The following is a 15,007-nucleotide window of genomic DNA, read 5'->3' on the forward strand; positions in this document are numbered from 1 at the left end:
ATGGTAGGCACGCTAATACACACAAACACATACACACAGCCCAGGCAGGGAGGGAAGTAAAGAGGGAGGGAAAGGGGGAAGATGTCAATTGCTGAGAGCAGGAGAGAAGATGAGAAAAGATTGATGAAAAATGAGAAGAGCGGGCCATCATCAGTTACACATTTGAATTTAAATCAGCTGAAATGATAGGGACAAAAAGCCAGTGGATAGTCTGTACGGCATTATGACTAAACGTCAGCTCACCATCCAACCCACATATTTGCATTTTTAGGACTTAATGAATTTCAGAGGTGAAAACACACGAGTGTGAAATCTCATTCTTCCGACACCACAAAGACAATTAACAGGTGGCCGTGATGGAAGACGATGGGAGATGATGGATTCAAGACAACAAGCCGAGTTAACCATCTGTCTACATTTTGCGAAACAATTTTTATAAATTCATTGACATTTTTGTTGACAGGCAGAATGCTAATTCGCCACAGTTTGAGAGTAAGCTACTGATGTTCACGGTGGGATTCGGTCATTTTCAGGGATCCATGTTTAAAGCTTGAAGTTTATTCTAACGTCAGTCTTTGAGGTGCGGAGAGCTTTTTTCACAGTACAGATGCAGAAGCAGCCTTTCTCCTGTGGTGTAGGCTTCGACTTCTTATCACTGAGGCAGCGGTGGGTGATATGATATTGGGGTGTGATGTGTGTACCTGAGTCTGTGTTTGTCATTGGCTGCAGTCCTGAAGGAGAATATGATTTCTTCTAAACAAGGAAAAACATCCCCAAGGAAGAGTTGTCATCTTTTGTTAACAAAAAAGGGGGATTATTCCTTTACTTGAGTATTACCATAAATATTAAGAGATTTTAGTATACTTTATTGAGGCTGAGGATTACAAATAAACATTGTAAAAGATTATGGTTGAATTGTTTTGTATACTTTATATCTATGATCATTTATAAGTGAAATGACTGTTTGCTAGATTCTATGTAATGAAACTGGAAACAGCCTCAACCTCAGGATATCACCCTGAAGATAATGTATAAGCAAAATTACATGGTGTACTTTTTCCAAAAGTCAAGTTTAAACAAATCTGAACTAACTCGTAATTTGTCTGAATTAATTCAAATGTAACCCGTAGCCTAATTCTATTCTATGTTGTAGACATGGCTCCGTTCTTTAGTGGTGCCTCCGCTCCTTCACTTAAGTTTCAAGCTAATGTAACTATAAAGTAGTTTCACTTTACACAGTTAACAGCCTTATCATTACCAACCTTTATCTCATTTACGCTTCCACTCATTACTTCTTAGATATATCGTATATCTTGTTTTTTTTTTCTTTCAGTTTTTCAGTATAGCCTTGGTCAGACAGACGGTGCATTGTAGGAACAACCTTGCTGAAGTAGTACAAGGGTTTGAATTTTAATGCACTGAAGCTATGTGCATGTTTATTATTATGTGCTATCAAGTTAGAATGCTTTCAATTAAAATCTACCAAGATAGAGTTTCTATAAGTTTTTAAATGTGAGAATATCAAGTGTTGAGTTTTATTGAAAGTGGCTCCAAACATAAAAAATATTGAACTGGTGAGAATTGTGCTTTTTTTTTAGTTAAAAAGAAAAACTCCTGACTATGTTGATATAAAATACACATTATTCTGAGAACAGGAAAAATGGAAGGAGTGAGGAGTTTGCATTGACAGCAAACAGCAGTAACAGCTTACTAGAATGAGTGAAGCTCAGAGTGTGTCTTAGTAATAATATAACCCACTTTCAAGGCCTGGTCCTCTCTACAGTTGAAAATATGTGTGTGTGTGTGAGAGACTCACCTGTCATTGAGGCAGCAGTAGATGATGGGGTTGTACATGGTGGAGCTCATGGCCAACCACATGATGGCCAGGTAGACCTGCTGGATGAACGCTTTCTCAAACATTTTGGGAAAGAACTCGTGCAGCAGGAAGAAGACGTGGTACGGCAACCAGCAGATGGCAAACGTAGACACCACCACGATCATCATCTTCACCACCTACCACACACACACACACATACACAGACTCAATACTATAAAGCTGTCAAGCATAACAGAATACTTCCAGGATAAATAATAGAGCAACCTGTCAAGAAAAATCCAACAATCATAACAATGTTACAGTAGGTATTTTCAATGTTCCACTTGTTTTTGCAATCTTCCGACAATGAGACATGCTGCACTGCATTGGCTGTTTCCTCCGAGGACTCATCATTCACTTTTTCTTTTCTTAAACAAACCTCTCTGTTGGTTAAACAAGTAGCAACATATCTATCTATCTGTGAAAAAGCTCAGCTGATTTGAACTTTCTGTCTGTTAAAATGGAAATCCAATGCACTTAGACACAGCGTCTATGAGCATGATTTGAAAATAATGTGCATGGACTGATATAACGGATCTGTGAGGCCGCCTCATTAGAGTTAAATCTGGACTGGTGTCCTGCACAGGTAAAATGGTCAAGACAGACAGTAAAGACAGAAACAAATATATCGATTGGTTCTTTTTATGGTTTTGAAGTTCATCTAAAATTCTGTCCAAAACAGCTTCCCAGAAATATAATACTGCCCTTTCTCCCATGTGCTGTATAAGGCTAAATTAAAGATGTACGGTATGTATGTATGTTCATTAGTTTCTACAATACTTGAAATATGACCAATTTCCATGTTAATGTATTTGTATTTACTATTCTGTGAAAACATTTTATGATAAGGATAAAGTAAAGTGCACAGACATGCTAGTGGCTCTCAGGCACAGCTAGTTTATGGTCCAGGACAACGTTTTATAGAATATAAAGAATACAGTAACATGTCTGAATGGTGATTTTTGGAATAAATACATGTCAAATTTGGACATTTGCTTATACAAAAATGTGTATCAGTTGCATTTTATTTCCATTTTTGTATATTCATAGTCACATTATACAAAGTCCACCTAGCAGAAATGTGTATATGATGTTTTTACAGCACTCAAATGTTAAAATGTGTCAAATTTGAGGCTGAACAGTATGTAAGGGTTAACATGTTTAGGGAATAAAGTGTTTACCTATGAATGTATTAAGAAGATCTGGATACTGGACACAAAGATGGTTCCCTGTTCACTCCTATGAAAGTTGCTCAGCGGTGCATGAAGCCAAAATATTGGCTTCTGGCAGTAAACAAATTACCTGGATAATTGCTTCTGCATTTTTGGGCCCATGAAGCATGCACCCAAGAGACTTTTACTGGCCACCTTCCAGTTAGATCCCCGCTCACTTGAATGTGAGATAAATAAAGCAGTCCTGAAAGCGGCTGAGGGAGTCTTACAGGACTGCTTTGAGACAATTGCTGGCAGATGTTTGAGGATGCAGCGGATGGCAACATCAGTGAGTACACACACTCTGTCGTAGGCCATCAGGGATGCCAAGAGGGACAAAGTCAAGTCCAACTACTACAACTCTGATCCAACACGCATGTGGAGTGTATAACTCTGCATCAAGGACCCATTGCGGCACACTGCATTGCTCCTAGATGAACTCAATATCATTTATGCTCAGCTTGATGCGGATAACACAGCACCTGCCATATGTCCACTTGTGAGAAGGGAGGCTGCTACGTTGACCCAAAAAACAGCTGATGTAAGATTGTCCTTCAAAAGGGTCAATCCCTGCAAAGCTCCAGGACAGGACAGTATATCTGGCTGGAATGTCAGGGTGTGTGCTGATCAACTGGCAAAGGTGTTCACCAACATCTTCAACCTCTCCCTGAGTCAGTCCGTGGTCCCCCCCCCCCCCCCCCCCCCCCCTTCAAGGCATCTATCATGGATTGAAGTAGTAGTAGTAGTGGCGTCCTGTTTAAACAACCACCCCCCTATGGCACTGATTCAGTCATCATGATAGACAACTTTGACAACTAGTCAAAACTCAACATCTGCTCTTAACTTTCTGACACCTTGGACCCTCTTCGGTTTGCATACAGACCAAACAGAGCCAAAGACGACGCCATCTCTTTGGCAACACACACTTCACTTATCCATCTTGACAAAGTGAATACATATGTGACAAATGCTCTTAATTGATTACATTTCGGCTTTCAACACTATTATTCCCTCATAACTCATCTCTAAGCTTGTTGATCTTGATCTAGAGAGCTCCATCTGCAACTGGATATTCAACATCGTGATGGCCAGGCCCCAGAGGCTGAGAATCACCAGTCATACCACATCCTTGCTGATCTTCAAAACAGGCATACCACCGGGCTGTCTGCTCACCCCCTGTTTACATTTAACTGTGCTGCCAAGCACAGTTCCAACATCATCATTAAGTTTGCTGATGATATGACCATCCTGGTACTCGTCACAGACAACGATGAGACAGCTTACAGAGAGGAGGTAAAGACACTAACCAGCTGGTGCCAGGACACCAAACTGTCTCAACGTCAGTAAAACTAAAGATATGATTGTGGACTACTTTTATACCTAAACCTAATTTTCGTATATAGTGTTATATTTTAATCTTATATTTTATGACTATTGCTCTTAATGCTGAGTTGACCTGTTGTATCGTCCAGCACGTCATTGTACCATTCACACCGTATAAACGTACATATAAAACTATTACTTTAACTACTAAATCCTACTAAATGAATTACTAATAAAACAGAGTTTGACAAAGTATGTTATCAGGCGACTCGGCTTGATTTTTCAAATGTTAATGGACCAAATTGAGCAATAAAAAAAGTCATTTTGCAGGGGTTATGATGACACAGAAATGTATTCACCGTTTTACAGACGCTCCTTTAGGTAGGGAAGAAAAAGAAGATGAAAAGGTAGAGGTGGGCTGTAAAACTACAATGGAAGACAGGATGAAAGGAGAGAGGGCAGGGATTCAGCTTCATGGTGCTGTGATGATTATTTCATCAGTGGAGGAAAATGCAGGCAGACGTGAACACTGCAGCCACTTCCTGCCCAGGATTAGACTGCGCAGGAGTGCGTGTGATAAGATTAGAGTAATCTGATTACATTAGCAAAACTGTGGCCAGCTATCTGAAATGCAGGTTACCTTGCGTTTGGCAGTCAGCTGCTCCTTGTAGCGGTCAGAGGAGTCTCCGGGGATCTCACTGGCCCAGAGGGTCAGTCCCACCACCAAATAAGCACAACCCATCACCAGCAGGGGAAGGAAGTAGATCAGGATGGCCACACACACATGGTAGCTATAAAAACACAGCCACAGACTCATGTTATTTATGATTTCAATAAATTAACAAAATACAGTAAATGCATTGTTTCTGACCTCTATACCTCATTCATAAATAACGTCAGTATCATTTCTAGTAAATCATACCAAAAAACACAACAGTAAGAAGAGTGACAGAACTTTGAAATGTCATGCTATAAAGCTATAAGTTACATCTGTGCTTCTCCTGCTTTGAAGATCAAGTGTCTAATGTGAAAAAGGTCAAATTTTTTTATTCTGATTCTGAGCATATATTGACAAAAATGGCAAGTACACCAAAAGATTATTTCAGGTGTACAGTGCAACATCATCTGTGAAAAGTTGTCATAAATCAGTCTGAATCACAAATTGAAGCTTTTCTGTATGTTCAAAGGTTTATGAGGTAAGCTATGATCATACGCTCTTTATAATTATGGGCCTGATTCACTGTGTGCAAAAATGCCTTCGAATGGTAAATAAGCACAGCATGCATGACCAAAGGAGGATTTTGAATTAGCTAGCTACCAAGAGTCTTGGGAGGTTAACACTTGACAATAATTGCATTATGAAGTTATGTAAGAGCATTTAAGCTCTTTGTATAACAACAGAAGGAGACGATGAGGTAAAACATTGTGGTTTTTTTATGTTGATATGGCTAACATGCTAGCAACGGTTGTCTGCTTACACATCCAACAAAAATGTATCAATATCAGAATGTACTTGAAATTGTGTTTCAGGCCAAATAATGAATGCAGTTCCAACATTTACTCTAACTTCTACTTCTGAGTCTTGTTTGATATTTAACAACTCCTGAAGGGAAATCACTATGTTCACCAGCTAGCCGCTAAATTGCTAACTGCCGTTTGGCGCAGGTAGCGTAGTGGGGGTTCATCAGATTTGTCCCTGAAAACTGCTGCTTGCTACATGTGGAAACAACTTGAATATTAGCAGTCAGAGTGACCCAAAACAATAAAGTTGTGAGCTGCTAAAAACACTGAGCAAAAATACATCACAAAGCAGCCTGGAGCTGAGGGGACATAAAGATATTGAATGTAGTGGCTTTAAGTCAGGGTATAGTGATATAGTGAATAATAAAGGCAGTGCCCCGATGTACAGTCCAAGATTGTTTTAAAAGGTATTTTAGTTGCTGTGGGCATTTCCTACTTAATGGAAGGTCTCTGAATCCATTTTCCAGCCTGCCAACTCCCCACCTAACCCCGAAGCATAGAAACAGCAAGTACTGAGATACAAATATACTCATTCGAGTCGAGAGCTGAATCAATCATCATTAGTGTGTTCGCCAGAGGTCTGAGAAACACTTTTGCTTTGTACCACAGTTGAGGGGCAGCATTTAGATCTATGTTCCAATAACTGTCCAATGAATTTAAACCCTTTATGAAATAATTAAATATGACAGTTTCAGTATTTAGCTAATGATGCAGTGATTTTTTACAGACACAGTGTTTGACCCCGTGACTTCCCCGTGTGTGTGCCTGTTAATATGCCTTATGTCAGTACATTTGTGTGCTGTGTATATGTGTGAGTGTATGTGTTAATGTCCATTAGAAGGTGGGAAATTTGGATTATAACAGTCTGACTTGTGTAGAGTGTGTGTGTATATTGTGTTTAACAGCGTTCAGAGAGGAAAGACCCTCTGACTCCACCATGCACAGAGGGACAATCTGTTTTCCCCTCTGCAAACACTGCAGATGAGCCTCACAGGCCATTTCCTTGGCAATTAACTACAATTATGTTAATACCGCTGAGTACCCCCGCAGTACAGGGGCTTTCATCAGGAAAAAAATGACAACAAACTGAGACATGGACACGCACCCACGCACGCACACACACACACACACACACACAGACAGATACATAGAGAGATCAAAAATGAACAGTTAATATCAGAGCTTTGAAAGTGTGGTTCCTTCCGCCTGAAGGGACCTTATAAGAAGTTAAAACTTCTGAGATATAGACGGACACCGGTCTGCCCTGTAGGCCTCAGTCAGCAGTACAATTTTTTTAAACTATATTTTACTCCACTGGAAGCCACTAAAGGAAATGTGAAGAAAGTCCTGCTACATGTCAAGAATGTCCACAATATTTTGGGAAGTGGCTGTTTGGATATATTCATTACAATAAACAACGTGTCACTAAATGAAACAATGGATGTACATTTCGAGAATAATGAGACAATCAATGTGCCTCTTATGCCCTCTGTGCAGGGGACCAGTCTATTGTCTTTTTAAGTATGCTTGTAGTCGACTAAGCCCTTTCTTCTAAACTCTTTCATCCAAATCCAATAATTACTTTTGGCCTGACTCGACATTAAGTGGATGTAAAATACAGGAAATCAATTAAGTCAATTGAGAAAGCTCTCAAGTGCTTATTAGATTGTGTTAAAAGAAGCTTTTGTTTTCTTTTTTGTCAGCATTTAGGGAACTTGTCGATAGCTCCCCACAGCTTGCATTCATTAAACTTAGAGCCATGTGTTATAGAGATGTGTTATTTCAAACCTTTCATTAACTTTACAAATGTTAGTGACTGTTGCTTTACAGATTAGACTCTGAGATTCTTCCCAGTGAAAACAAGGTTTTAATCCATACTGCAAAGTATCCTGAGTCATAAAAAAGCATGGATGCAAAATATGTGAGCTCAGTAGATGTTGGATGGTCTGAAAGTTCCAGAAAGACCTACTCACTTTTTATCGACTATTCCAGATGGCAAATGAGGAAATTGCGCACAATACAATTTTTAATTTAAAATGTCATTCTTTTTACTCATGCACATTCTGGTAAAACAAATTTGATATCAAGGGTATCATTACTTGTAACACTAAAAATGTCATCTACATGATCAAATGTCTCTGTGGTGTGGCTTACATAGGAAACACAACACGCTGTCTCAAGACATACATACTATTGACCAAAAGAACCCTGTAGCTATACTTTTAACACATTTAAAAACAACCCATCCACACTGATATGGGTCAATGACGTATAAGGATTTAGAACAACTCAATTGTAGAATAATAAAAACAAGCATATCTAATGCAGTAGTTCAAACATTCAGAATGTTGTGTACCTGAAGATCCATATTATACATTTGAAATTAAGTGATTTTAGTGGGTTTTTCAAGATTAATTGGCACTGGCCTTTAAAAAGAGTCATGTGGTGCGACCATGATTCATCTTGAAATAAATCAATTTACTTAACACGCTTCACATCTTTTTTTTTACAAGTTTTCAGTAATATAAAGTGTTTGGAAACAAAGTATTTGAATTTTTTTTTTAAATTTTTGTAAATGATGATCTTTTATTTAGAAAAGATATTTCAAGATGAATCATGGTCGCACCAAATGACTTTTTTTTCAGGCCAGTGCCAATTAATCTTGAAAAACCCACTAAAATCACTTTCAAATTGTAATATGAATTGTCAGGTACACAACATTCTGAATGTTTGAACTACTGCATTAGATATGCTTGTTTTTTTATTCTAAAATTGAGTTGTTGAAAATCCTTATACGTCATTGACCCATATACACTGGGATTGAACATGTGAAAACCCCCCCCAGAAGAGGAGGGGACATCAATAACATCCTTTCGAAAAGAGAGGCATTCTATATTTCTACCCTAATACATTATCACCTAAGGGCCCTAAACTTAGATGTTGATCTTGAACCTTTTTTTGAAAGTAGTTGATATGATCTTTTCTGGATTGTATATTCAACTTAGCTTTTGGTGTGATTTATTTGATTCTAATTGTTCTTGCCCTTTTCATAGAGGTATGCTTTGACTTACATATTGGAGTATCAGACAGCGTTGTCCAGCTCTGCTTCTAATTTGTCCGATTTCGAGAGCGGCTTGACTCTCAATCATGCAGATCACAATCGCCCGTGTAATTAAAGTACCTGTGTCTATTTATTGCTTGTCTTGCTTTGTGAAGACGATTTGACAACGCCTGACGAAACATTGCTTTTTGTGATTAAAGCTGCTGGGAACTTTTAAAACAGCGTGCAGATCCTCATCATAGCATGAAAAATACAGGTGCTATTAACAACATGAATCATGGCTTCATTCAATTTACACGTGTAGGTCTCATGGCCTTTGTGTTGTTGCTTGTACAGTAACTTACTGGGACACGTAAATGGAACAGAGCCATTGTTGAGGTCATTTTCCACTGTGTTAAGATCCACCTGTGCTTTTTAAAGTCAAAGTGTCTGCCATGAAAAAAATGTACCTTATTTGTCAAACATACAGTTTTACAGTGAATGTCAGTCTCTGCATTTAACCCATCTAGTATTAAGTAAGTATTAGGAGCAGTGGGAAGCCACTATGCAGCGCCCCAGGGACCAACCTCATTTCTATGTCAGTACCTTGGTCATAGGCAACAAACTGTGACCATCATTAAATCTGACAGGAGATTTAACTTAACTTATTTTTGACAATTGGAGGAAACTGGAGCACCCAGAGAAAAAAAACCCATGCAAGCACACAGGGAGAACATGCAAACTCCACACAGAAAGGTTCAAATGATACACCTTTTTATATATGAACAAGCTAAATATTTCCTGAATTGAGGGGTCAGTCCTTCCCCCCCCCTCTCTCAAACCGACTGAATACCAGAGAGCCTCACCATTTTTGCATAACAAAGTTCAATCACATTGAACTCTTTGGCGGAATCGATTCGTGCCTGGAAGCAAACATGTCCAGCTGTGTTTCTCAAGTTATTGAGGTGGGAGCGAAATCCAGTCTGAGCAGAGTGAAGGAAATGTCACAGTTCGTACACACCCACACACACCCGTGAGAGACAGTTGAACCAGATTTGACCCCAATAATAGTAAAGTTTGGTAATTTTGACTTAATGGTAACTGCATTCATTGATATTACATACTCATTTTATACAGAGTGTACTATGCTAAAATGACCATACTTGAATCTACTACTTTGTACTAACAGCAAATGACACCAGCTGCCACGAAAATGCTTCTGCCATTAAACTACATGAAGTGAAAGCTGTTCTAACACATGCTTTCTTTTGTTTTCCATCTTTCTTTCTTGCTATTTCACCAATGTCCACAGCTCATTTCCTTTGGGCACTGTATTCTCAAGCATCTTTAGTATGCATTGACTTTTTTCAAGTATAGCTTTTGCCACTTTTTCTACCACATACTTAAAATGTGCTTAACATTTGAATTGGGACACAGCTGCCGGTCTTGATTTTTTCACGCTGGCTCTCTGGCACCACTAAATGGAACATTATTAATGTTATTTGTGACACCTGTGCTTTGTTACGTCCTCTTTTCACAGGAGTGCAGAAGAGAAACGCAGCAAGATCTAATCTCGTCTTTAATTAAACCGAGAAGTCGACCGTTTTTTCGCCGCGCCGGTTGTAATGAAACCCTATTTAAAGTGTTAACTAAAGCAAACACACGCAGGAGCAGGTCACACATAACGCACAGAGCATTTACCATAAGGCTGAGGAGAATCAATTCAGAGAAAACGGAAGCTGCAGCAATCCACTTACAAGTAGAAATGTGATTTGTATGCACGCAAGTGCCCATATGAGTAATGAGCTTAGGTAAATCCCTATGTCTCTGTGTGTGTTTCTGTGGATGTGTTTAAGTTTGTTTTTTCAAGAGTTAAATTAGATTAACTGGGATAGGCAATATAGTGTATATCACAGTTTTTTTGTAATAAAAATTTGATGGGGGGAAAGTCGATGTAACCAGATTAATTCCACCTTTTGCTCTCTCTTTGGCATCCTTCATTGGATTTATAGTCAGAGAGGTGTGAAATTGGCTATAACAGCTTGCTAATACACTTAAAAAATAGGAGGATAGAGTGGAAACATGGTAACTTTAAAGAAAAACAGGTAGTCCACATTTGTAATTCATTGCCAATGCGTCGGATACAGTTCTTTTTCATCTTGCCAAAAAGGAGGAAGAATGGGTTGTGGGGGAGGTTGTGTCTCTGTCTTAGTAAAAGCTAAAAGAAAGTGACTTTCCAAACTGGGACGTGACAAAAAAGGAGAAGAAGAATTCATCTGGCTTCACATTTCTTTTCTTGACTTTTTTCTGAAGTGTGTGTGTGTTCGGTGTGAGTGTGAGTTTTCAAAGCCTCGCTGTCATAAGCAGACCTACTCTCCGGTCCTGAAAAAGTCATGCCTGTCAGTGTGACTAGTCAGGATCAGACTTTGTAAAGATGTTGTCGGGCTTTGAACAGCCACAAAATCTCTGTATGATCTATCTCTGAATCTAAAGACGAACAAAAAGGCTAAGAATGACACGCTCATACACTCAGGACACCAGTTTGGGTAAAAGTATCCATCCATAAATGTACTATTCCTTAAGAGCTCCTTCCTTTGTACACCTCCAGATGGTGATTCATGAAGTATGAGGGTAAATCAAGCAGAGATGGTTTGTTCATTTACATGATTAAAGTGGCTTTGTAGGTGGAATGATTGTCGATACGAGACGCAGATGAAAAGAACCTTTGCTTGGATTTTGGCTCAACACTGTCTGACATAATTGAACGGAGCAGCTAAACTGTATTACTGATGAAAGATGATCAAAAAAGACAAATCGATAAATAATGCTGCCAGTAGAATAGTTAGAATGGAGTGTTATAACAAATATAAAGCTTTGTTGTTTTTCAATCAAGCTTTAATTCATTGTACTGTTGCTGTTTTTTCCAATTCAGTTGTCCTCACACTCCTTCATTTCTCTGTTTTCTTAGTTTTGGCCTTTTTTCCTTTTTTACCTTCCTGTCGTCCTCCCGGGTCAAATTGACCCCGTCTGCTTTGACTGTTCCTTCTTTCCTCTCTTCTTTCCTTCTTCCGTCTGTCCTTTTTCCCTCCCTCCTTCTCTCTTTCTTTCCTTCCTTTCTCTTTCCTCCCGTCCTTCTGTCCTTCCTTCCTCCCTCCTTCTTTCCTTCTTTCCTTCCTTCCTTCCTCTCTTCCTTGTTTCCTCCTTCCCTCCTTCTCTCTTTCTTTCCTTCCTCTCTCTTTCCTCCCTTCCTTCTGTCCTTCCTTCCTCCCTCCCTCCTTCTTTCCTTCCTTCCTTTCCTTCCTCTCTTCCTTCTTTCCTCCCTCCCTCCTTCTCTCTTTCTTTCCTACCCCCTTGCTTCCTTCCTTCCTTCCTTCCTCCCTTCCTCTTTTCCTTTCTCCCTCCCTCCCTCCTTCTCTCTTTCTTTCCTCCCTCCCTCCTTCCTTCCTTCCTTCCTTCCTTCCTTCCTTCCTTCCTTCCTTCCTTCCTCTCTCCTTTCCTTCCTTCCTCCCTCTTTTCCTTCCTTCTTCCTCCCTTTCTTCCTTCCTCCTTTCCTTCCTTTTTCCTCCCTTCCTTCCTTCCTTCCTTCCTACCTCTTTTCCTTCCTTCTTCCTCCCTCCCTTCCTTCCTTCCTCCCTTCCTTCCTCCCTCTTTTCCTTCCTTCTTCCTCCCTCTTTTCCTTCCTTCTTCCTTTCTTCCATCCTTCCTTCCTCCCTCCCGTCCTTCCTTCTTCCTCCCTTCCTTCCTTGACTCGAGGACAACAGGAGGGTTAAATTACTTTTTAAGGTTATTTTATGCGTTTATTTGCTCGTCAACACAAGAAAAATAACAGGAAACTAGACGTGAGAGATGAGGAACGACATACAGCAAATGTTTCCAGCCAAACACGGACTGGTGGCTAAACCGGGGTATGTTCTGTAGATTATTGCGCATCTCTTTGCCTTTATTAAGCTCAAGACTGCTGAAAGTGCGGAAAGGTATTTGGAGAATCACTTCATTCACATTCAGAGCACAAGTGATGATCTGGTTAATGGTGTGAAAGTTTGACAGCTGAAACAAGCCGGGGTTTAAAACTCAGGATCTCTAAGCTGATTCTTAATATGGTTTCATATTACAGTTATTACAGCTCCAGTTTTTGTGTTTTTTTTTAATCTGGTTTTGGAGGTTGCTATGTGTTCATTTTTATAGCAGAAAACAAATATTAGAAGGAAGCCAGTGCTGCGTGATTTTTCCATGATCAAACACTATTTGACTGGTGCAGGTGGCGAAAATCCTACACATTGCACCTTTAAAACCTGTGAAAACGTATTATTTTCTGTAACATGATTTCAATTAAGCAGCTTATTTTAGCTCAGTTATTTCTGTTGAAATATCAGACCTCAGCCAAGACCTATAATGATGATGATTAAACTTATCTAGACTGTCATTTATGTGCATTCTGCTGAATAAAATGTAAGAAAATGTGTTTCTAAAGCTAAACAGAGCAGCAAAAAAAAAAAAAGGTTACTTTAACATATAATTATGTAAAGTATTGGTTGGTAAACTTCTGTGTGTCAGTTTAATTTAAAGGCAAATTATAGTCTATTCATTATAATGAGGGAATGTCATCATGATGACATCATTCAAATGTTTTCATGGATGCTGTTGTAGTAGGAACATTATTATTTCTTTTCTTAAATATAAAGTTATCCTTACTACATGTGAATAAAACATAAAGGTTCCCTTCTGAGTTTTTGAGCACTAGCAGCCTTATTGAGCACTGTATGCACATGAGGGTCAACACACACACACACACACACACACACACACACACACCAGCTCAAGCATGCTGCAACCTGATACATATTCAACTTTTTCGTGCCGTTCCACTGATTGACATTTGGCAATGGAAATGTGCCAGCAAGAAGAAACAGAGCTGTATTTAAAATGCATACAAAATAAGGTTTGTGCATGTTTTATGAGGGAGGAAATGGATTCAACACATACATTAAGCTTTAGGGATGGTGACAATACAGTGAATGTAAACAGACGTTTTGTTTATTCAGGAGAAAACTCCACTTATAAGGAAACTCCTTTAAGGCAAAAAAAAGACCATAAACATGAGTTTTTATTATAACTTGACTCGGGGTAAGTTGGAGTAAACTGAATTTCCTGAAAACAAATCTGTCTCACTGAAATAAACCTACAGTAGCTTATCTGATAATGTGTTTTTGTGGAACAGCAGTCAGATCGATGTCTTACTGACCACAGTTAAATTAAAGAATGTGGTTCTGCCTTATAAAACATTTAAAATGCTGACCACATTCATCACATCCTCCCTTCTCACCCTCTAGATGAATCTAGACCCAGACACAGAAAGCACCGAGTTCTACCCATACGATATCTTCTCATTGCAGTGAGCCGAGACTGGCCGATCCCTGTAATAACTCCCTAACGGAACCTTTCTCCCGAGAGGGCCCCAGCATACCCTCACTCCCATTGATGGATGACGCTTTAGGGAGATAGAAGCTGCACTATGTCGCCTTTCTGTCATACAAACTGAATCAATAAACACAGTAACTTACATTGTTTTAATTTCTGGTGCTGCTGCCTCTTCTCTTCCATCCAGCAGACAAACATGCTTAAAATATATTGATTTTTTTTTGGCTGTTGGAGTGTGTGTGTGTGTGTGTGTGTGTGTTTGTGTGTTTGTGCATGCGCGTACGTGTGTATGCAAGTGCGAACAGGCTCAAATGCAAACGTGCCAAGCAAATATTGAATGAATGACATCCAATAGGGGGTGACTAAGCTGACACTGGGTTCAGTATCATATCAACATCCATTCAACAGTACAGTATATAAGCATTACAGTGCACGTCACTGAAGGAAATACATATAATGTGCATACATGTATGTGCACGCGCCTGCTTATTTAAACATGTGGGTGTTTGTGTCAGTATGCATAATTAATGAATGTGTGCATTGGGGGAAAAAAGACAGCCGTTGACTCTGACTTCCAGCAGAGGCAAAATAATACTGGCGTTAACAAGGTGCCTCGCT

At 39.3% G+C, this 15,007-nt stretch overlaps 1 protein-coding gene across 2 annotated transcripts in view; it reads right to left on the reverse strand.

The window, feature by feature from the left end:
* The window catches only part of tacr1a (tachykinin receptor 1a), a 48,028-nt gene that overhangs the window by 12,102 nt on the left and 20,919 nt on the right, over positions 1 to 15,007 (reverse strand). For both annotated transcript variants that reach the window (XM_062416659.1, XM_062416658.1), the window contains exons 3-4: positions 5,051 to 5,201; positions 1,817 to 2,013 (exon numbers count right to left, since the gene is read on the reverse strand). In XM_062416659.1, the coding sequence (XP_062272643.1) occupies positions 1,817 to 2,013; positions 5,051 to 5,201 (348 nt within the window). The remainder of the gene's footprint in view (positions 1 to 1,816; positions 2,014 to 5,050; positions 5,202 to 15,007) is intronic.

This window comes from Scomber scombrus, chromosome 4 (assembly GCF_963691925.1).
Source record: "Scomber scombrus chromosome 4, fScoSco1.1, whole genome shotgun sequence".
Classification (NCBI taxonomy): domain Eukaryota; kingdom Metazoa; phylum Chordata; class Actinopteri; order Scombriformes; family Scombridae; genus Scomber; species Scomber scombrus.